Genomic DNA, 22231 nt, shown 5'->3' with positions numbered 1-22231 from the left:
CTTAAAATTTAATAAAGTATATTTAAAAATATTTTATTCGATTTATTACGAACGAAATGAACAGAATGTTTGATGAATTTGATGTACATACATTTTTATTTATAATATAATCTTTAAATAAATTGTATTCAATATATTTTCTTTCTAAACAAATAAACCAAGCTAAACAGATTTTGTTATTAATACTCATTATATTAAAAGAATAGTAATCCTTGGTGGTAGGGCTTTGTGCAAGCCCACCTAGGAAGGTGCCACACACTCAACAGATATTCTACCGCCAAAAAACAGTACTCAGTACTGTGGTGTTCCGGTTTGAAGGGTGAGTGAGGCAGTGTAACTACAGACCCTAGGAACAACCTCTCGTCCCCAGGTGGCGTATGGCCAATGAAAGGTATAGCTCATATTTCTTCCAGCGCCATGTCTATGGACGGTGATGACTTCTTAACATGATATGACCCATTTGCCTGTCCTTGAACCTTACGGTAGAATATTTAATCAGTTGGTGGTACCTACCCAGACGGGGCTTGCACAAATCCTGACCCCCAGTTTCGATGTTATAATACACTCTTAAAATATCACAACTGATTCGCGATTTTCACTATGACAATGATAACATTTTAAGGTTACAAAATCAAAATAGCGTATCGATAACTGTTACCAACTTTTCACGAGTGCGGTACGAAGTTAAACTCAACTCAAACTACAATCAATGTTTTTGAATCGTCAATATTTAAACACTACCACGATTTCGGAAAGCAACCTCAAGCGAGAAGAAACGGCGAGAAAATCGCATAGTTACCCTTTTCAAATAAACAGATTTACAATGCAATATAGAAGCATTACACTTACTTATTGATAGTCAGATTAAACACTACCACCGGCACCGGTTCGGGAAAGAAAATTCCCTGACCTGAGAAGAACCGGCGAAATAAACTCAACGGGTCTTTTAGCGGCTCAGTGAGTTACACATACAGTACAGATTCCGAGTACTATCTGTAATTTTAGTCAGCTTCCAATTCAACTCCATAACACAGACCCTAATAGCAATCAAAGAAACATTTCATTGTTACTAAGGTATATGTTAAATATACGCAATGTATTGTGGTCCTTATTAAAAGCTAAATAAAGCTCATAATCGCTCGAACCAATTAATCAACGTGCTTAAAGAATATAGTACGTGTGATGTGTCACGTCTTAACTATAACGGTATCCGTTCTAATTTATACTGAACATTTTAAAAACGGCCCATGATTGCGGGTTCAGACCCGGGCAAGCGCCGTTTAATTTTCGTGTTTAATTTATGTATATGAATCAGCTCGTACTACGAAAGGAAACTTTATGAGGAAATCGGATAATGTCGGATAAAAAGCCACTTGTGGAATAAAATAGAAGCCTCCTCTTAAGGATATGAGGACTTAGTCCAGCAATTTTCAGGTGTGTATAAATACTGTGTCACATTATACCTACAGCTCCATGTTTTTGGGTTATACAAATTTACATTTTATAAAAAAAAATTGAATAAAGAAAAACAGTTTCTGTTTCGTTAAATAATTTTGGATTAGATTCTGATGATGGCAGGAAATCATGTCAATCCCGTCTTAAGCATAACACGGGCAAGGCAGTGTTTTGGCGATCTCGGTAATTGCCATGGCGATTCGTCGAAATTCTGCCGTAGTCAATTTATACATTTTACATTAACACCCTGTAAATTTCCCACTGCTGGGCTAAGGCCTCCTCTCCCTTTGGGGAGAAGGTTTGAAGCATATTCCACCACGCTGCTCCAATGCGTTGGAATACAAATGTGGCAGAATTTCGTAGAAATTAGACACATGCAGGTTTCCTCAAGATGTTTTCTTTCACCGCCGAGGACGAGATGAATTATAAACACAAATTAAGCACATGAAAATTCAGTGGTTTGAACCCGCAATCATCGGTTAAGATGCACGCGTTCTAACCACTCGGCCATCTCGGCTCTAGTTTTACTCCGTAGTGGGACTTATCGAGTGCAAGATCTGGGTACCACTAAGTACCACCCACTCATCATCTATTCTACCGTCAAACAGCAATACTTAGTATTTTTGTGTTTCAGTTTTAGTGAGCCACTGTAACTGAAACACAAGGGATATAACATCTTAGTTCCTGAGATAGATTGCGTGATACAGGAAATAACTGATGTTCCTTACAGCGCCATGTCAATGGTGGTTATATACCAACAGGTGGCCTATTTGCTCGTCCTACCTATACCGTAAAAAAGGTAGCGTTCATTTTATAATATGGGTTAAATCTATCATAAGTGATGACAACTTACGAATTTAATCAATACCGTATCCCGTTTTCTTCCGTCGAATATCAAATCACTCGCGAAACAACGTTACATAATCTGAACACACATCAATCAAAAAGCACTTTTGAATCGTCATTTTACGGAATTTTATTAAATCTAAATTAAGGTAGGGACCAAAATCTTTATTCAATATAGACGACCTCCGTGGTCGAGTAGTGTGTACACCGGTTTTCATGGGTACGCCACTCCGGCTTCGATACCCGGCCGAGTCGATGTAGAAAAATTTCATTAGTTTTCTATCTTGTCTCGGGTCTGGGTGTATGTGATACCGTCGTTACGTCTGATTTTCCATAACACAAGTGCTTTAGCTACTTACATTGGGATCAGAGTGATGTATGTGATGTTGTCCAGTATTTATTTATTTATATTTATATAGAAGAATTACGCTTACTTAACGATATTCAAGAAAAGTAATCTAAGTCGCAGATGTCACCGAAGAGAACCAAGAAACTCCGTAGTAACCCCTTCCCACCATTATAGCTGTACCAATTATAATAATTTATTTTATTATATTTACTACTGAGCCGAGATGGCCCAGCGGTTAGAACGCGCGTGTCAGATTAAGTAAGAAATAAATAAATAATTAGACAATTACAAACAAGGCTTACACTATGTATTGTATGTTTTAATCAATTCTGTAATAACAATAATTTAATTTAAGTTATTTTTGAATTGTTGACAACATTGATATTAAATAAGAGGGTACTTTGACTTTTTTGTTCAGTATTGTGAGTCACGTGATTTGTAGTGAGGCTTATGTAAGTGATGGAAGCTCCGTACAGAACACTTTTACTTTACACTTTACTCTTGGAGCAGCAAGGTGCTAACATTTAAGGTACGATATAATTTTGTGATATAGTATAATTGTTATTGCTTGTTAAACTATTGATGAATATATGAATTGTGTTTTTGCAATTATCAACATACAAAGTTAGTATTATATATACAAAGTTAGTATAATTGTATTTAACTAAAATGACTGTATTTTTGGATATTGAAAAAGAGTAACTACCGAGTTTCTTGCCGGTTCTTATCGGTAGAATCTACATTCCGAACCGATGGTAGCTTTACTTTAAATAGTTTGTTAAATTACGATTCAAAAGTGCTTGTAAAAGCCTACTTGAATAAAGTATATTTTGATTAAGGTAATTGGTTTTATTGTAAATATTAATTGATACAATATTACGTTTACTACAGCTATTATAATGGCTAAATAAATATTTGTGTTTCATATATAATCTTTTATTGTCTTAAAACCTTAAAATATAATAAAATAATAAAGAAATAGAAATTATTCTTAAAATATCCTGACATAATACATTAAGTCGCTATAAAAAAATCTAACACGTGCATCTTAACCGATGATTTCGGATTCAAACCCAGGCAGGCACCACTGAATTTTCATGTGCTTAATTCGTGTTTATAATTCATCTCGTGCTCGGCGGTGAAGGAGAACATCGTGAGGAAACCTGCATGTGTCTAATTTCAACGATATTCTGCTACATGTGTATTCCACCGACCGCATTGGAGCAGCGTGGTGGAATATGCTCCAAACCTTCTCCTCAAAGGGAGAGCAGGCCTTAGCCCAGCAGTGGGAAGTTTACAGGCTGCTAATGAATGTGTATGTACTACTCTTAAAAAAAAAAGGGAAAAGCGTATTAATAATTATCTTAACAAAACATTTCAATTTATTTGATTCGTACTATAACTGAGTTCGTTAAACTTATATATTTATTACAATAAAAAATCAAAAACCTGGTTATAAACGCGTTCCACAGATAGCGTTAAGATTAAAAAACTATCTAACCTCATTAGGGTTCAAATATCAGACTCGTGATAAATACAACCGCATTGTGCCGCGCTAAAAATAAATTTATAGTAAACGACCAAGAGGTTAATGATCAGTGTTTACGAGATAAGTGAGAACAATAGAGAAACGGGAACACATACACGTTAAACGTTACGTTGTGACGGCCTGTCATAATTACGGACACCATTTTTTTTTTTTTTATGATATCTGTAGGCGGACGAGCAAATGGTCACCGCCGCCCATAGACAATGGCGTTGTAAGAAATATTAACCATTCCTTACATCACCAATGCGCCACCAACCTTGGGAACTAAGATGTTACGTCCCTTGTGCCTGTAGTTACACTGGCTCTTTCACCCTTCAAACCGGAACACAACAATACTGCTGTTGGCGGTAGAATATCTGATGAATGGGTGGTACCTACCCAGGTGGGCTTGCACAATAACCTACCTAGTAAACCAGAGTTCAAGAATTATTGACCTAACAGGTTTAAGGAGGTAGTAAGATTTTTTTATTAAAAAACTAATAGACTGTTACCTTTTTCTGCGGGTATGGATTTGAAGAAATCAGTTTTGTTATATAACTATTTAATTGGAGAAACCAACATTTATAAATCTCACAATAAGTTTAGTTACTTCATTTAGTTACAGCTTTTGTAATATGGATAATTAAAAAATATGCCAGCTAGACTCAGCGTGGGTCACTTGGGATAAAAGGAATGTTTGAAAATACAATGCATTGTAATTTATCTTATTAAATATTAAAATTTACGCGCCACTGACGATTCAAAGATTGTATATTTGATTATTAAGTACACCATCCGCCAGCCCGGTGTAACTAAGTTGGTATAAAAAATTAAAGTGGGTACATCACCAAATTTCCAGCTACATGTGGATATTGATTATATCTAAGGGAACAGGCATGCCATCCTTGGAGTTGCACCAGCAGCTGTCGGGACACAAACAGGAAACTACAGCCGTCCACACTTAATATTTCAAATCCATGTGATGGGTAAAAAAAAAACCTCCTGCAATACGAAATATACAGGTTCAATAATCGAGTAAATAACCAGAAATAAATGCCTTTAACGAGGGATGTAAGCAGTAATTTACCTTCTGGAGGTTTAAAGTCCTGCTTACTTTAAATGACGATTTCAACTCCGGAGAATCATTCCAATGGGTCAAAAATCACTGTAAATCACAAAGTAAACATGACTACGACTTTCTAAATTGCAAACCAACGCATTTAAGCAAAAACAAGAATTAAAGACTTACAATTTTTTAAGGTCGGTAGAAATATGTTGTATAAAGTTTTTATCAAACTTCAAAACTCAATTATAAATATATTCTGAAAAGATATATGCCGTTAAAGCACTGAAGTAATAATCAATGACAAATTAAGAAACTCAACTTTTAAGGTAACTCACCGATATATTCAGAATATCGAATTTTTGAATTCGGTGTTAAACCGAAGATGTAAAAATGCAAAAAGAACCAAATCGAAAGTTCTTGAAACTTTGAAAGGTGCGGGAGTGTGGCCAGCATCACCACCAAAATTAAATAGGAATTATATCCATATTTAAATCAAAGAAATAATTATGGAATAATTATTTTATTTAATAAAAGCCAATTATAAGGCAAAATAAATCTGTCGTAATAAATTTCCGACATTTCCGTACAAATACTAACCCTTTATTGGATGACAGCTAATAAATTGATCTGAAACGATGCGAAATGACTTCTAGACAAATATAGCAAACGAATTAGATAATAAAACCCAATTATACTAATTATTTCACTGCACTGATAAAATAAAGGTAATTAATTGTATTATTTAAATTCAAAGAAAATGTCAAAATGATGTATTGGGCTGGCAATACCGATATATGGGAAGTGGGAAATGGGATAACGGCACGGATTTTAGCGAATTAACACTTTTGTGACGTTTTATATAATTTAAAAAAAGGTTAAAATTATAAAAATATTTTTTAATGTAACAAGACATATATTTATTTATTTAAACAAACTAACATTTTTATCATTATATAAAATAAAAAATAATATCGTATAATAATGAATGATAAAGTATAAAAAAAAACTAACTTTAATTTAATTAAGTTAATTTAATTAAACACTTATAATAGCGTTGTTTACAATACATCATTGCTGATAAGGAATTTGTTTTGAATTTGTTGACGAAAAAAACTCAAGTGTATTATTTTCTTCAGACGATGCAAAATGATAAGCCATAGCAACAATTTACAAGTGACCCGCGGTGGGGTTACCTTCTCTAACACAGGTTGCAGAGAGTGCACAAAAAAACCAGGCACTGCGCGTTGAGCCTGCCTCTAAAAAGATCAAGTCTTGGACCGTCGGTAACGAAATTACTAAAAAGTATTTCTTTGGGGGGAGGAGAGGTCATCAGAAACCGTGACCCCAATTCCAATACTACCAACAAATCGACAGTTTATCAGAATCGAATCGTCATCGTTTCCGTTCAGCCGTGTTCCTATTCGATACTCTATTCCAACCATAACAGGAAAAAAGCCAAATAGAAAACATTTAACAGCAAATTGACGCGATATCATTGGTCGAGAGCTTGATTAGTCTATGATATTCACTACGGATTTGCGAAAAATGGCGTTATGAACGTCGACGGAACTGTTATCAGCATTTTGGAAGTAATATTAAAGTTGAAATAAGTTATTACGTGCAATAGTGTTGTATAGTAAATAAAGACATAAATCGTAAACTCTTATTTATTAGCAAATCGCATGAAATACGTAAATCTGAGAGCCGAGATGGCCCAGTAGTTAGAACGCGTGCATCTTAACCGATGATTTCGGGTTCAAACCCAGGCAGGCACCACTGAATTTTCATGTGCTTAATTTGTGTTTATAATTCATCTCGTGCTCGGCGGTGAAGGAGAACATCATGAGGAAACCTGCATGTGTCTAATTTCAACAAAATTCTGCCACATGTGTATTCCACCAACCCGCATTGGAGCAGCGTGGTGGAATATGCTCCATACCTTCTCCTCAACGGGAGAGGAGGCCTTAGCCCAGCAGTCGGAAATTTACAGGCTGATTATGTTATGTTATGTATGTACGTAAATCTAAGGTTTGTCCATCATTTTTCCTACTTCTATTGGAATTGGCAATACAAACTCATCGATACAGTTGAGGTTCGGTCAAAGTTGGATCGCGATATCGGCCGTATCGTGACGGATATCAATAAGAATAAATGGTACTCAGTTACGATTAAACTGAAGTTAATTTTTGTGAGGAATAGTCTAAGTTCGATCGGAATAGAATACCGTATCATTACAGTTATGAGTTAGCAGGTTCCCCCCCCCCTGCACCGCTTGTTGTTTTAGACGAGGCTATAATCAAACGATTATAAAAAAGGTCTGGGAATTATTTACTATTCAATTAAAACAATTCTCAGGTCTCATAATAGATTGTCTTCCACTCAATTCGTTTCTGTATTAAAAATCCGCAGATATTTAACTTTGATGATTCATAAACACAAAACATTTTTAAAAAAATAAACATTTCAAGTAAGGCATATTATTTTAAACGAGATTATTTAGATGATTAAAAAAAACTTAGAGCTAATACTTATGAACTTTTTATATACTAATATTATATACGCTGTCAGTCTGTCTGTCTTTTACAGTCAAACCACTGAACCGAATTAGATGAAATTCAGTAGTGCGCAAACTCAACTCCAAGGAAGGACAGAGGATATCCTAACACTTGACGATCTACCACTAAAACACAATAAAAGCATGGGTATTAACTAATATTATATAAATTGAATTGTAGTTAATTGAAATAACTTTGTATATCAAATGTTAAAAAAGAGTAACTACTGAGTTTCATACTGACTTCTTCTCGGCCCTACATCCCAAACCGGTGGTAGGTTAACATTTCATACATTTCTGTAAAATGAAGATTCAAAAGAGCCCGTAAAAGCCTACTTGAATATATTATACTTTGATTTTTGGTATTGATTTTAATGACGTTAACAGCAGCAGTTAGCATTGAAATTCTGTTTAAACTCATATCGTAACTCACTCGTGAAATGTTGGAAAATCGACCCACTGTGATACGCTATTTCGATACGCGTAACCTTTAAACGTAATATTATACTCAATGTCGCGCGTCAATATATGACATTTCACGATCTCATCCGTCACTGAGTTGAGTTTATTCGAAATCCTATATATTAATAGCGTAAGCCGATTGTCCCAGTGAATATGGGACGATAGCTGCATATAAAAATCGGTCATGGTCTCATTTTGAAGAGCTCCAGCCAAAGATGTGCAGAAAAATAAACAGGATTCTTGATTGCAATTTACTAAATTGTTACGATTTAATAAAGAATAAATTTTAGAGAGCGGAATAAAGTTACTGGGCCGGTAGAGGGTGGCATTATGACAGTATATTAAAAAATAACTAATGTAAAACAGACGTCGTCAGTTTACAATGAAATTAAATCAAAACAAAACCTGTCATAGGTTTCGAAATTTGTAAAAATCTCTTGAATAAACGAGAAGTTTCGCGTGCGACCCACTAGTAACTCTTTAACTCTAGCTAATAATTTCTGGTACTCATGACAAATTTTTCGTGGTGCATTTTTAACTATATATAAATATGTCACAGCTAGATCAACGCACAGCAGCGCGATTTTGTAGGCATTTTCTGCCTCGCACAATCACTTTGTGAAACCAGTTTTCGCCGTTGCTTTTTCCGAAACAATACGACTTGGGACTTGGGAACCTTCAAGAAAAGAGCGTGCACATTTCTTAAAGGCCGGCAACGCACCTGTACGCCCCCTGGTGTTGCAAATGTCCATGGGCGGTGGCTGGCACGTTTGCCAGCTACATCATTCAAAAGAAAAGCGTTAACTCCTCTTGTAATTTACAACTTTTCCATAAGGCTGTTCCAGTACGGGCTGTAAGACAAATTACATCCGATACGAGCGGTCACGTCGTATCAATTCACTGAGAATTCAATTATTTATAATGAACTTATAGCTGGTTATACGATCGCCTCCAGAGTATTACAAATAACAATTATATTTTTTTTTATTGTATGAAAACAATAATTTGTAAAATGTAACATCAAAAAAACAACCCGCTGAGTTTCTTTCGCCGGTTCTTTTACGGTCCAATATGTTTGTTTCCAAACCGGCGGTAGATCTTTGACTATCAATATGCAAGCAACTTTCAGCTAATATCAAGTTCTATACTGATCCATCTAAATTTAAAATTATTCTTAATCAATAATAAACCCATGTAAAGCGAAGCGAGCGTTTAACAGCAAGTATTTAACAAAGTTATATAAAAACTACCCGGCGACGCGGCTTCACCGGAAATTTATTAAACATTATACCGCACATACCTTCACCACCCCCTTTTCACACCCTTAAGTGATAAAAGTTACCCTATGTCCGTACCCGGAACTCAAACTATCCTCACAACAAATTCCATCTAATTCGGTTCAGCGGTTTAAGAGGTAACGGACAGACAGACATTGATAATATTAGTAGGGATTATGTAATCTGATATGGCAGGATATTCTATTTCCGCGAGTTTATTATTAATATGGCAAATACGTTTCTATATTTGCATCGAAATATTTCTATAGCTATATTGTAGCATATGTTGTACAAAAATGGCGGCAGAGCTTTGTGCAAGCCTGCCTGGGTACCATGCCACGGAGTCATTATTTATTGTACCGCTAAACAAAACAACTTAGCATTGTTGTGATCCAATTTGATTGGCGAATCGTAATTACAGGCACGAGGGAAAAATGCAGAGTTCCCAAGGACAGTGCCGCACATTACCGTCTTTAAAGTGCATCCGGGGCACTTGGCCAGGGCCCCCGACGTGAGACGGCCGCGCAGAACCAAACAATTTATTTCACACGTTTGTGCTCACGTTGGCTGCTATGTATATTTCCGAAATTGTCATATTTGTAAGAAATAACTAAAATATTTATCAAAAGGCCAGTGACGATAGTCAATATTAAAAGTAGTAAGCTATAGACGTGCTCTTCATGAAAGAAATAGCTATACTATAGCCATAAGATTGTCCAACCAATCAGATTCCTACGAATTTACGAAAATTACCGCACCGTTTATTTGAAACTATACTTAAGGCCATAAGCAAATTATTTGTACATGGTAGTAAATATCTATCAAAAGGGCCCCAAATTCATGGGTGCCCAAGGGCCCCGGCATAGCTTGAGACGGCTCTGGTGCCGCACGATATGACATGGTTGATATTTCTTACAGCGCCAATGTCTTAAGAGATGTTGACCCCGCACCATCAGAAAATTTATCCGTCCGCCATTAGTTCCCGAGTTTCCTGGAGCACTAGCGATATTAATTTGTATTTTTATTGTATTATGTTTATGAGTAACGGTGACCACTTACCATCAGGTGGTCCATTTACTCCTTCCCCTACCTATTATAGATAACAAAACACTATAGATAAAATAAATAATATCCTATTTGATTCCTCGAACGGTAGTCATTTTCTACGAAAACTGTCCTATTTAGCACATATAATACGACAGTACAGGCGCAAGAACAGTATTCAGGGACTCTCTGGTGGTCCGTGACAAAGCTTAAAATTACCTTGATAATTATTATTCTGCCTAAACTTTTTAACAAACATTACACTACTCAAAGCAAAATATTGTGTATTTTGGTAAGTTTTTTCTAACCTTATAACATGTACGAAAAAATTCACGATCAGTTTAGTAGTTAAGAAGTAAAAGCGAAGAAAACAAGCAAATAAACAAAATCACACTCGTATACGTATTTGTAATATTAAGATTACATAATAAAATTAATTAGTGCTCGTTTTAAGTATCACTTTAATTAAGTTATGCAAGATAATAAGTTGCAATGTATGTACGTGTGGTACCGCTTTAAGTTATTCAAAAGTTTTTACGAGATAATATTTTTAAGTGGTCACGTTTTTTTTTAAATATCAATATGACGCTGACGTTTATAAAACAGCGTTCACACAATAGGCTCGTGAATGGCCAGACTTAGAAATCAGCAGCCCCTGGGGCAATAAAAGAGTACAGGCCCATATTTATTATTTTAAAAATTTAATTGAAAAATATCTGCCTGTAGGGTTTTACAATAATTTGCAGAATACCATTTGTTTTCTCTGTTCGTTAGCTTGCAAAAATATCGTATAAACATGTTTTATTTAGAATCTCTTTTGTGGAGACCCCGAGGCTGTTACCCCGCATGCCCTAAATCCGGCCCTCCTCTCATGGCTGTCTGTCCGTCAGTTGCAGCCTATTTTCTTAATCCAAATCTACTGGACAACCAATTGAAGCTTGGTAAATCTATAGATTTCATTGAAAAAAACATTAAATATAACGAATATAAATGAATACTACTTATGAAGTTCAAACTTGGAACGAAAAAAAAAGACACACCGGTGAGCGTAAAATATTTTTAACACAACAAATCACCGAACTTACGTTACTTATCAAACGTGTAGTATCAAATTGTACACGCTTATACTTTATTTATCACTGTTATCTTTTTCGAAATTAGCAACACTGAAGTGTTGCAAGCATTTCATAATTCGTTGCACGGAATGTCGGCATTTTTATAAATTCATATCTAGTTCATTATTTTATAAGCATTAATTTAATTATATCATATATTATATGATGATAACGAATAGGCGATTCTTTTTTTTTTAATTAACTTTTTAATTAACTACTATTAAAGCTTTATATTAAACTATTAAAAAATAAAAACATAAATTTGAAATTAATGGTAAAAGACCCTTGTTGCATATTTATCATCATATTTCGGTTCTTTATTTTGTGTAATTTTGTTTCTATGAACCTGCGCGACCTTCCTTTAAGATCGATGTGTTCTGTTCACTGAGTCACCTTGGGAAGTACAACGTGCACGTGGATCGTAAGTTCATAACGAAAAGTAGCAGTATACTTTTAACTACATATAAAAAAAACGATGGAAATTTTAAAAATAATATATTTCATGCTGTATAATAAAATACCTTTGCTTATTCACCACTGAAAGAAATGGAAATAAAATTAAATAAACATGTATGTAATCACAATGATTCACGTATTAATGACAATTATTCATACTATGCGCTTATATAATATAAAACAACAATTATACTTAGTAATAAATACATAATCATTATTATATATTTTGCATTTAACTAAGAAATATCCGATAGTTTGAGAAATATCAAAATAAATAAGGTAGGTACATAAAGGGTGCGTGATTATAAAGAGCGAATACTACTCGATAATTAAACACAGCTGTTTTTCCTACACGTGTAACAGTCCGAGGTCATACAGTTATAATGTCACGAACAAAACTATTCATAATTAAACCAATCGACCATAATCTTGGCAATATAACTCACGTACAAACTATTGCCAATTCGAAAAACTTTTCATCGATATTACACACATCACTAATCGAAAAAAGGGACGGGGAAGTCGTTTTACGGAGCCGTAATCAAAAATCGACCTAAATACGTACCATTAAGAACTAAAATCTCTTGATAGTGAACACAAAACAGCTGTATATCTTACAATAGTCGCAGAACCCGTTACACTTCACAATAAAAAAATATATCTAAAGACTTGTTCTGACTTTTTATGTTTAGAAAAAAGGTACGTCTACCTGCTAGATCAGCTGATTCGAAAATAAATATTTAGCAAAAAAAAACATACTCATAATTATACCGGATAAATACACTTCAATTTCCACACACATTCGCATTCATTAATAAATAACCCACTTAAATTAAATTCGTTGCTATATGTTAGAGCGAACTTGCCGTGATAGTATCATTTCAAACGGTTGTATTATACACAGTAAAACCTGTCAATTTAACTTTCTAAAAAGCAGGAACGAAAACGTATAAACGGAAGATATTTACAGTCTCACGTAAATGCGGAAACGTTGCGATCATAATGCAGAGAAATCTTAACATATGTTCAAACAAGTGTCTAAATAAAACAAAGAGTTTTACCTTATTAGCAGCAAGCAAATTCGTCTATCTCCACACTATTACACCTGCGCTATAATATAACACTCCGATAATCGTTTCTTTTTCTCTTTAAACACATTATTGCACAATTAACAATAAGTCCTGAGCGTATACGCTGTCCAAATATGTTATTTAAAACAAAAATGTTTTCGTCACAAAGCGGGCGTCCACTCACCGCCCGCTGCCATCAAGAACTAAAAAAAAATGTCAGCTGGGCTAAGTACGTTCTCATTGGTAAATCGATTGAAATTCCCTGGAACACACATTAAACTTTACATCTGTCTTGCTTTATCATATTTTCTCTCGCTCACACAGCCACAAATATTCCCGATTTTATCATCATATAATTAATATTAAACATTAAAAAGTGAAAAATAGTATTTTTTTCGTATATTACTTTGTTTCTGATATAATTTTATGTTAAAATATAGCCAAGATTTTCCATTTCGAATCATATGGAAGACAAAGCAATCTGTCAACATTTTACGTAGTTATATTGACATTTTCAAAACCTGTTTCTATTGGTCCTCGCACAGCTGTTTTTGACGCCTGTTCTACAATGATATAATAACATTAATTAAATCTAGATGGCAGCACTTTCTGAATACCAACAAGTTATACTAATAATAATTTAAACAGAATTGTACAAATAACAAGTTTATTTTATTAATTTAATTTACTTAGTATTCCTTTATCGTACAACAATTCCAAGGATAAAATTAAAATGTTGCTAATTTGACACAATGATGTCATGAATGTAGACTTTAGTATGAGTCCTAGCATTTGCGTTGGCATAGCAACGAAATGTTGTTTGATGACAGTGATTGCTAGCCAGTCGCCATTATGATTCTATTTGATTTCAAGCACTCTTAATTTATTATACCAACTTAAGTCTCTATTGTAAATAATTCTTAAGAAAATAGCACTCTTCACTACCAAAAGTATTGTATCTTTTAGAAGCAAAATATTAAATTATGTATATTTAATTAATTTCTCTTAAAATTCAAGTGATTACTAAGAATACATTCTACCATTTATAAATATGGATTCATTAGATCTCGTAGCACGGGAAAACGAATTCAAGAAGTTAAATAAGCAATTAGAAAAGAAAACGGAAAGCCTAATGAAAGAAATCGAACAAGTAATGGTAGGTGTTATAAATTGCCTCTAATGGTAACTGTAACTGGCGTTCTTGATAATAAACTCATTTATTCTACTGCCAAGCACCAATATTTAGTACTGTTGTGTTCCGGTTTAAATATTGAATGAGCAAGTGTAACTAGGTGCTCAAAAAAATAACAAAGACATCGTAGTTCCCTAGGTTGCTGGCACATTGACGAGGGATAGTCAGTCATCATCATCCTCCTGCCCTAATCCCAATTTTAATTGGGATCGGCGCAGTATATCTTAACGAGGGATAGTCAATATTTAATACAATGCTAAATTTGACGGGCAGTGAGTCACTTACCAAGAGGTGGACCATTTTTAAATTAATTTTAAAATTGTTATCCTAAAATTGGTGTTTTTGATTATATTTTATTTAAAATAAGATAGTCATTAACAAATAGCAATAACGACTTCACAAATTCACAATACATATTGTAAGAAAAATTAATTCATAACCTTTTTAAGGAATTATATTAGTGATCTAAATTCGAACTCATGCCGGCTTCACACGGGTAAAATATGAAAAATTTATCATGGCAAACGTACAAAGACAGATCAACGTTTATTTAAAAGAATAGGATAATATTCTGTATAAAAAATATTAGTACATTCTATAAGGTGCGTCCATAACATTTTATTCATTAATTAATTATTCTTATTCACAGCAAAAGCAAGATATATTTTCAGAATTCTCTCACAACCTCACTCTGAGCCCCGCTCACAGAAAAACGAACAAACATTGCTGTGAAGTTCAAAAAGTATCAATAGAGAGCAAAGAAATTGTAAATAACACCAAAAAAAATAGACCTCCAAGCAAAAATAAACCAAAAATAATTTCAAATTTAGAACCCAAAGACGATACTAATTTTGAAAATGGAACAGTAGAAAACACACAAGAGTCAGATAAGACTAGAGGAAAACCATGTTGCTGCCTTTTATCTTATAACAAAAAAATAGATAATGATATGGAATTTTTATATGCTTTTGTGTCTGTTAGCGTTAAGGATAAAATATTACCTGAATCGTTTGTAAAGGGTAAGATTTCTTAACAATTTACCGCCCAAAAACTTCTAAGCCTATGTTATTTACAAGAACTATTACAAATACTTATATAAGTTTAATTATATGCAAATAAATATCTCTAATCATGATAAGTTAGTTTGAGAGTGTTTATTAATAATTCATAATGCTTGTTTATTTGTTTTATCTTTGGTAATTAGTAAAGAAAAACAACAGCACGTAACAATACTTTGCAACAGCCTGCCTTTGGCTCTAGGAGAGTGATTTTTAGCTTATATACACCATGCTCCTGTAATGTGGTCTTGCACATACAGTATATCCAACATAGCTAGCCTTAGCCTTGTTCAGCATGAGATATATTATGAAGATTTGTGGTGATTCTTCCGTATTTAATTGACAATTTTTATACTATGATAATTAAGAATATGATGTCTAGAAGTAAATTATATTGCTGTTGTAATAAGGTTTTATGTGTATATAACAATTCACTTTGTACGCAACCTGTAGTCGTTCACAAAAAAAAATACCATGTAGGTAATATCTAATATGAGTTTTACTTGAAAAGCTTTCTGTGAGCGTGTCTGTGTAGGTATCACATACTCATCCCATATTTTACCACCCAACAGTAATACTCAGTATTGTTAGGGTGAGTGAGCCGGGGTTAAAATGTGCACAAGAGATGTAACATCTTACTTGTCATGGTTATTGGTGCATCGGTGATGTATGGGATGTTTGATGTTTATTACACTGCCAATGGTGATAATGACCACTTACCATAATATTAGTCTACCTGAGAGTTTTAAATTTAAAAAATAAAAATATTTGAATAAATGAGTTGTGAGAATTGTACTTGTAAATTTACTTAAATAGCTTGATTTGATTGATGGATTACTTTATTTTGAAATGTATGTGTGTATATATATATATTTATTTGGTATTTATCTTTCATTTTCTACTACTATCAACCTCGCTTGGTGGTTTTACCCATTTGGGTGGTAGACAATGTATTTAAAGCCGACTTTTAGTTCTATTTCATGGTCTTGTGCAATATACTATATATAAATTAACACAAGTAAACATATCAGTGTCATAGGTCAAAATAATATAACTAGGTCATAAAGCAATTTGCATTATATTAATATATCTCGTGATTAATATATATATGTAATTATATATAGACCATATTTACATATAGTTCTACTAAATCAATGTATGTGAAGTTCATACCAAAAAAGCGGCATATAAACAGGTTTTAGACATAACATACATACATATATAATTGTATTTAACTAACATGACTATTTTTAGATGTTAAAAAAGAGTAACTACTGAGTTTCTTGCCGGTTCTTCTCGTTAGAATCTACATTCCGAACCGGTGGTAGCTTTACTTAAAATAGATTGTTAAATGGCGATTCAAAAGTGCTTGTAAAAGCCTACTTGAATAAAGTATATTTTTATTTGATTTTATTTAGTAAACATATAATATTTATATGAGTAATAAACTATATCAATATCTATCCATCTGTTAAGGTAGATAGTAATCTTTGAATTTTCTTTATTTTATACTAGTTGTTGCCCTCGGCTTGCTCGCGTTTTAGGGATTGGTTGTCGGTGTTAGGCGTAAAAAGTAGTATATATCCTTTCTGTGAGATTAAGCTTGCTTCGCACCGAATTTTTATTTATCATCCTGATCTACCGAAATTGCACTTAATGTTATAAATGCAAAAGTAACTCTGTCTGTCCGTCTGTCTATCTGTCTGTCTGTTGCTCTTTCAAACCAATGAACCGAATTTGATGATTTTTTTTTTTCTTTTTTTTAATGTGACAGGTGGCTAACTAGCAGGAGGCTCACCTGATGGAAAGTGACTAAGATGGTTCCACAGAGCGGTTGTGCGAGGCAGAACATGTCTTAAAAATCGCGCTTTTTTTGGATTTTGTGGATTTGTTATGAAGCAAACTTGAACTCTAAGGACAACAGCTTCTTTTTATGTCTATCATATGATGACCAACCCCTATAACGTGACCGAAGCCGCAGCCGATAAATATATTAATTATGATATCTTAAGACATAACGCCGTGTCTAACGTTGCTCGCAAACAATAGACTATTGATATATTTCAGATAAAGTAACAACAGAAAATGTATGTAAGTTTCTATCAGCCAAAGTGAAATTAATGCAAGAACAAATTGACAAACTACAGAGTACCATAAACAAGAAGGTAATTTTTTTTTTATTTTTCAAAATTCGACGTTTAAATGCCACGCGATAGTGTCTTTCTTTCCCCATACATTTTTACGCCGTGAGTGAGCTGTAAGTCTTAACCTCATTCATCTGGAATGTAATATTAAAAAGCAAAATAAATAATAAATATTGGACAACATCACATACATTACTCTGAACCCAATGTAAGTAGCTAAAGCAGTTGTGTTATGGAAAATCAGAAGTAAAGACGGTACCCCAAACAGCCAGACCCAATAGCACATACATACAACATAGAAAACTAATGAAATTTTCTACATCGACTCGGCCGGGAATCGAACCCGGGACCTCGAAGTGGCGTACCCATGAAAACCGGCGTACACACTACTCGACCATGAAGATCGTCATATTAGTATAAATTAATTTAAAATGGGGGGGGGGGTCATTATAGTGTGATTAGTTCTATACACGCGTGTTTTTAATTAACAGATAAAACAATGCGAGGGGCACATGACACACATCGCTGAGCTGGAAAGCGAACGTCTAACGCTTAGGAATCGAGCAAACATCCTGAAATCCGAAACGTCCGATATGAAGGCCAAGTACGCTGTGATACAGAATCGTCTCGATGTAAGTGTATCCGCGTGCAACATTACTCGGTGCTAGGGCTAGCAGGGCTGGACCGTAAGTTTAGGGGGCCCTGGGCTAACACTACATTTTATTTTTTTTTATGTTAGAGGTGGCAAACGAGCAGGAGGCTCACCTGATGGAAAGTGACTACCACCGCCCATGGACATCTGCAACACCGGGGGGCTTGCAGGTGCGTTGCCGGCCTTTCAGGAAAGAGTACGCTCTTTTCTTGAAGGTTCCTAAGTCGTATCGGTTCGGAAAAACCGCCGGCGAAAGCTGGTTCCACAGAGTGGTTCCACATACACACCTAAGACATATCTGAACGTAGACTTGAATTAAATTAATTGAATGGGTTTGATTAATTGCGGGACTCGCAGGGCTGCAAATCATATGATCTGTTTAAATTAATAAAATTATGGATTCTTTCGCATTATCGTCTATTCGTTGACTTGACTAAGCTGGGGCCCTCTTCAAACGACGGGGCCCTGGGCTGAAGCCCAAAAAGCCATATGGAAGATCTGGCCCGGGCTATTTGTAAGTCTGTTTGGGTAGGTACCACCCACTCATCAGATCAAACCACTAGACCGAAATAGTATTGTTGATTTCTCATTTTAACTAATACATTCAAGGAAGCAAAATGTCATGTTATTGAGTCGAGAAGAATTATTTATTTATTGATTCGTGATTCGTGAACACTATCGGCATATTCACAAAAACAATTCCATCAAAAGTACACGGACCGATGCAGTGTGATACCCCACTACAGGTATTTACAGCACTATTGTAGGTATTACAACAAAAAGTAATATACTCTTAAATTAATAATAGAAAATTAAACGAGCACAAACTTAGACAAAAGATACGGCTTAAGGCTTAATACAAACATACCAATAGACTATTTGACTGGTTTTTAAAATCCATTTTATATTATTCAGTAGAGGTTAAGGAACCCAGTAAAAGTTTTTTTTTTTAAATTCTAGTACATATTTGCTAACAAATATCAAATTAAAAATTCCATATTTAAATAGCGCGCAAAAACTCTACTTTGACAATATGGCGCTGCAATGGGCTCGGTGACGTCACTTTCCTGTATTGTAATCTGTGGCACATATAATCCACATACAGTAGTTAAACGAGGTTAACAAGCAAATGACGTCATCATAAGCCCGACCAATCAGGTGCGTTTTGTGTCACGTTTAAAAATATGCATTTTTATTTATGGATTTTTGAATAAATTAATTATTATTTTCAACTTTCGTTAATAAATAATCATTTTTAAACTCCAATGAATGAGAGCCGAGATGGCCCAGTGGTTAGAACGCGTGCATCTTAACCGATGATTTCGGGTTCAAACCCAGGCAGGCACCACTGAATTTACATGTGCTTAATTTGTTTATAATTCATCTCGTGCTCGGCGGTGAAGGAAAACATCGTGAGGAAACCTGCATGTGTCTAATTTCAACGAAATTCTGCCACATGTGTATTCCACCAACCCGCATTGGAGCAGCGTGGTGGAATATGCTCCATACCTTCTCCTCAACGGGAGAGGAGGCCTTAGCCCAGCAGTGGGAAATTTACAGGCTGATTATGTTATGTTATGTTATGTTATGTTTTAAACTCATAATATATATTGATTACAATAATTGACACTTTAGTTTACGCATTGTCAAATAGCCTGTTATAAACCTCTAAAGATAAAAATAAAGTTACAATAAAACAATGGTAATGTTACCCACTTACATCGTGTAATACTGATTTTCTTAAAGCTAAAGAGATTTTGATAGTGGATATCGATTTCAAGTCTGTTTATAGAATTTACAAATTACAAGGAGGCTAGGGAATAGCTGGCTACAAACCTTACCTTGATCCACCATAAACTAGCGAGAGTTTCCATAGGTTAACAGATTGGCAAATGGCTCACCTGACGTTAAGTGGACCATAGACATCGGTATTGTAAGAAATATGAATTATTATTATATGCTCTCCTCGTGTCTATAGTTACACTGGCTCACTGCCCTTCCAACCGGAACACGACAATACTGAATATTCCAGTTTCGCGATAGAATATGTAATGAGTGTGGAACTTGTGGTAACTTGGTGGTAGGGCTCTGTGCAAGCCCGTCTGGGTAGGTACCACCCACTCGCCATATATTCTACCGTCAAACAGCAATACTCAGTATTGTTTTGTTCCGGTTTGAAGGGTGAGTGAACCAGTGTAACTACAGGCACAAGGGACATAACATCTTAGTTCCCAAGGTTGGTGGCGCATTGGTGATGTAAGGAATGGTTAATATTTCTGACAACGCTATTGTCCATGGACGGTGGTGACCACTTACCATCAGGTGGCCACATGCATAAAGCCACACCATCGAGTAACATAGAAATATAGTTTAAAATAAGTAACACGGTATAATAATATCGTGCAAGTATTTAAAGTATATTTTATACAGGAAAAGGATCGCCTTTATAAGGAACAGAGAAGCGACTCAGACAGACAGACATCGGAACTGAAACATCTTAGAAGTAAAACTGTAAATCTCGAAGCCAGATGCGCGTCACAGGAGGAATTGATATCTAATCTTAAACGGCAAGTGGAGACTGCGAAATTGTCCGAAAAGGTAAATATATTTGACGGCGTGTCTATGGGAAGAGTCTTGTTACTGGTTGGTGAATGGCGTCTGTGGTAGAGAGGCGGCCATTTTGATTTTGTTTAAGAAGTCAACAGCGCACTGTGACAGCGGCAATTAGCTATCTAGTATTTAATTATTGGAATATTGATTCATTATATTTGTAAATAGCTCTCAGATTAACAATTTTGTTAATTACTCAAATATATGTACAGAGACCATGATGGATGTTAATGAATGAAAGGATGATCTTTCACTTTATATACAAAATGCGTATAAAACAATTATATAAATTTTAATATTTTAAATGCCTGCGATTAAATATCAATTTTTCTATAATTACGCTACAAATAGGTGACGACCTCCGTGGTCGAGTAGTGTGTACACCGGTTTTCATGGGTACGCCACTCCGAGGTCCGGGGTTCGATTCCCGGCCGAGTCGATGTAGGAAAAGTTAATTAGTTTTCTATGTTGTCTTGGGTCTGGGTGTTTGTGGTACCGTCGTTACTTCTGATTTTCCATAACACAAGTGCTTTAGCTACTTACATTGGGATCAGAGTAATGTATGTGATGTAGTCCAATCAGTGCAATATTTATATATTAAATATTGACTGAAACATTCGTTAAAGGACAATTAATTTTGTTATGTCTCGTGCAGTTTCGTTCCGAAAGTGCGTCTTACAAAATCCAGACTATATTTTGTAAGATAACCCCCTTCTCCCTTTTAGCCGCGCCATCTTGGCTACTGACCATGCGTTTTAATTATTATTTACAGGATTTCCGAGACTCGACACGATCTCTGGCGACTTCGCACCAGAATTCCATAACGCGCTTAGAAGGAAAAATTAAAATATTATCAACGCACATAGACAAACAAACGTCACTCATAGAAAATTTGAAGAAACAAAACGCTCTCCTCCTCACCGAGGGAGCTGTGAAGGCTTTAGAGACTGAATATTGTGAATTTTTAAATCAAGACTTATGATTATTCAATAAAATAATGATACTAAAAGTTTTTTTTTTTTCAAATTATGTCTATGTCGAATACATTGTGCCTTTATTTAAAAAAAAAATCTTTTTTTTTTGCTGGTAAGGCCGGGCGTAAGCTTTACATTGGCTTTAAATTTAATTCAATTCTGTAAAATTACGATTTAAAAGTTCTAGCAAGAGCCTACTTTATTTTATATTTTGATTACATACTTATATCGACAGTATTACGCAAAATTACATATTTTATATAAAACAAACAAAATCAAGAGATTGTTTTTGGTACTTTTAGTACAAAGCCATAGATATAATGAGCCTGGCAAAAGTCTTAATATAAAGGTAGCTCGGTACAAAATTGATATTTTAAAA

At 34.6% G+C, this 22231-nt stretch overlaps 2 protein-coding genes across 2 annotated transcripts in view; one reads left to right on the top strand and one right to left on the bottom strand.

Annotated features, from left to right (window-relative positions):
- The window catches only part of LOC113395377 (atos homolog protein A), a 61269-nt gene extending 47647 nt beyond the window's left edge, over positions 1-13622 (bottom strand). Inside the window, exon 1 of the mRNA XM_026632977.2 lies at positions 13214-13622. The gene's annotated coding sequence lies outside the window, so the exon portion shown is untranslated. The remainder of the gene's footprint in view (positions 1-13213) is intronic.
- Positions 13623-14226: 604 nt separating this feature from the next.
- On the top strand, positions 14227-21871 carry LOC113395380 (testis-expressed protein 9-like). Its single transcript, XM_026632981.2, has 6 exons — positions 14227-14378; positions 15064-15433; positions 17540-17637; positions 18108-18248; positions 20699-20866; positions 21651-21871. The coding sequence occupies exons 1-6, from the start codon at positions 14274-14276 to the stop codon at positions 21858-21860; spliced, it is 1092 nt and encodes a 363-aa protein (XP_026488766.2). The 5' UTR covers positions 14227-14273; the 3' UTR covers positions 21861-21871.
- Positions 21872-22231: the final 360 nt, after the last annotated feature.

The sequence above is a fragment of the Vanessa tameamea genome, chromosome 28 (assembly GCF_037043105.1).
Source record: "Vanessa tameamea isolate UH-Manoa-2023 chromosome 28, ilVanTame1 primary haplotype, whole genome shotgun sequence".
Classification (NCBI taxonomy): domain Eukaryota; kingdom Metazoa; phylum Arthropoda; class Insecta; order Lepidoptera; family Nymphalidae; genus Vanessa; species Vanessa tameamea.
This window is presented reverse-complemented; position numbering and strand designations above follow the sequence as displayed.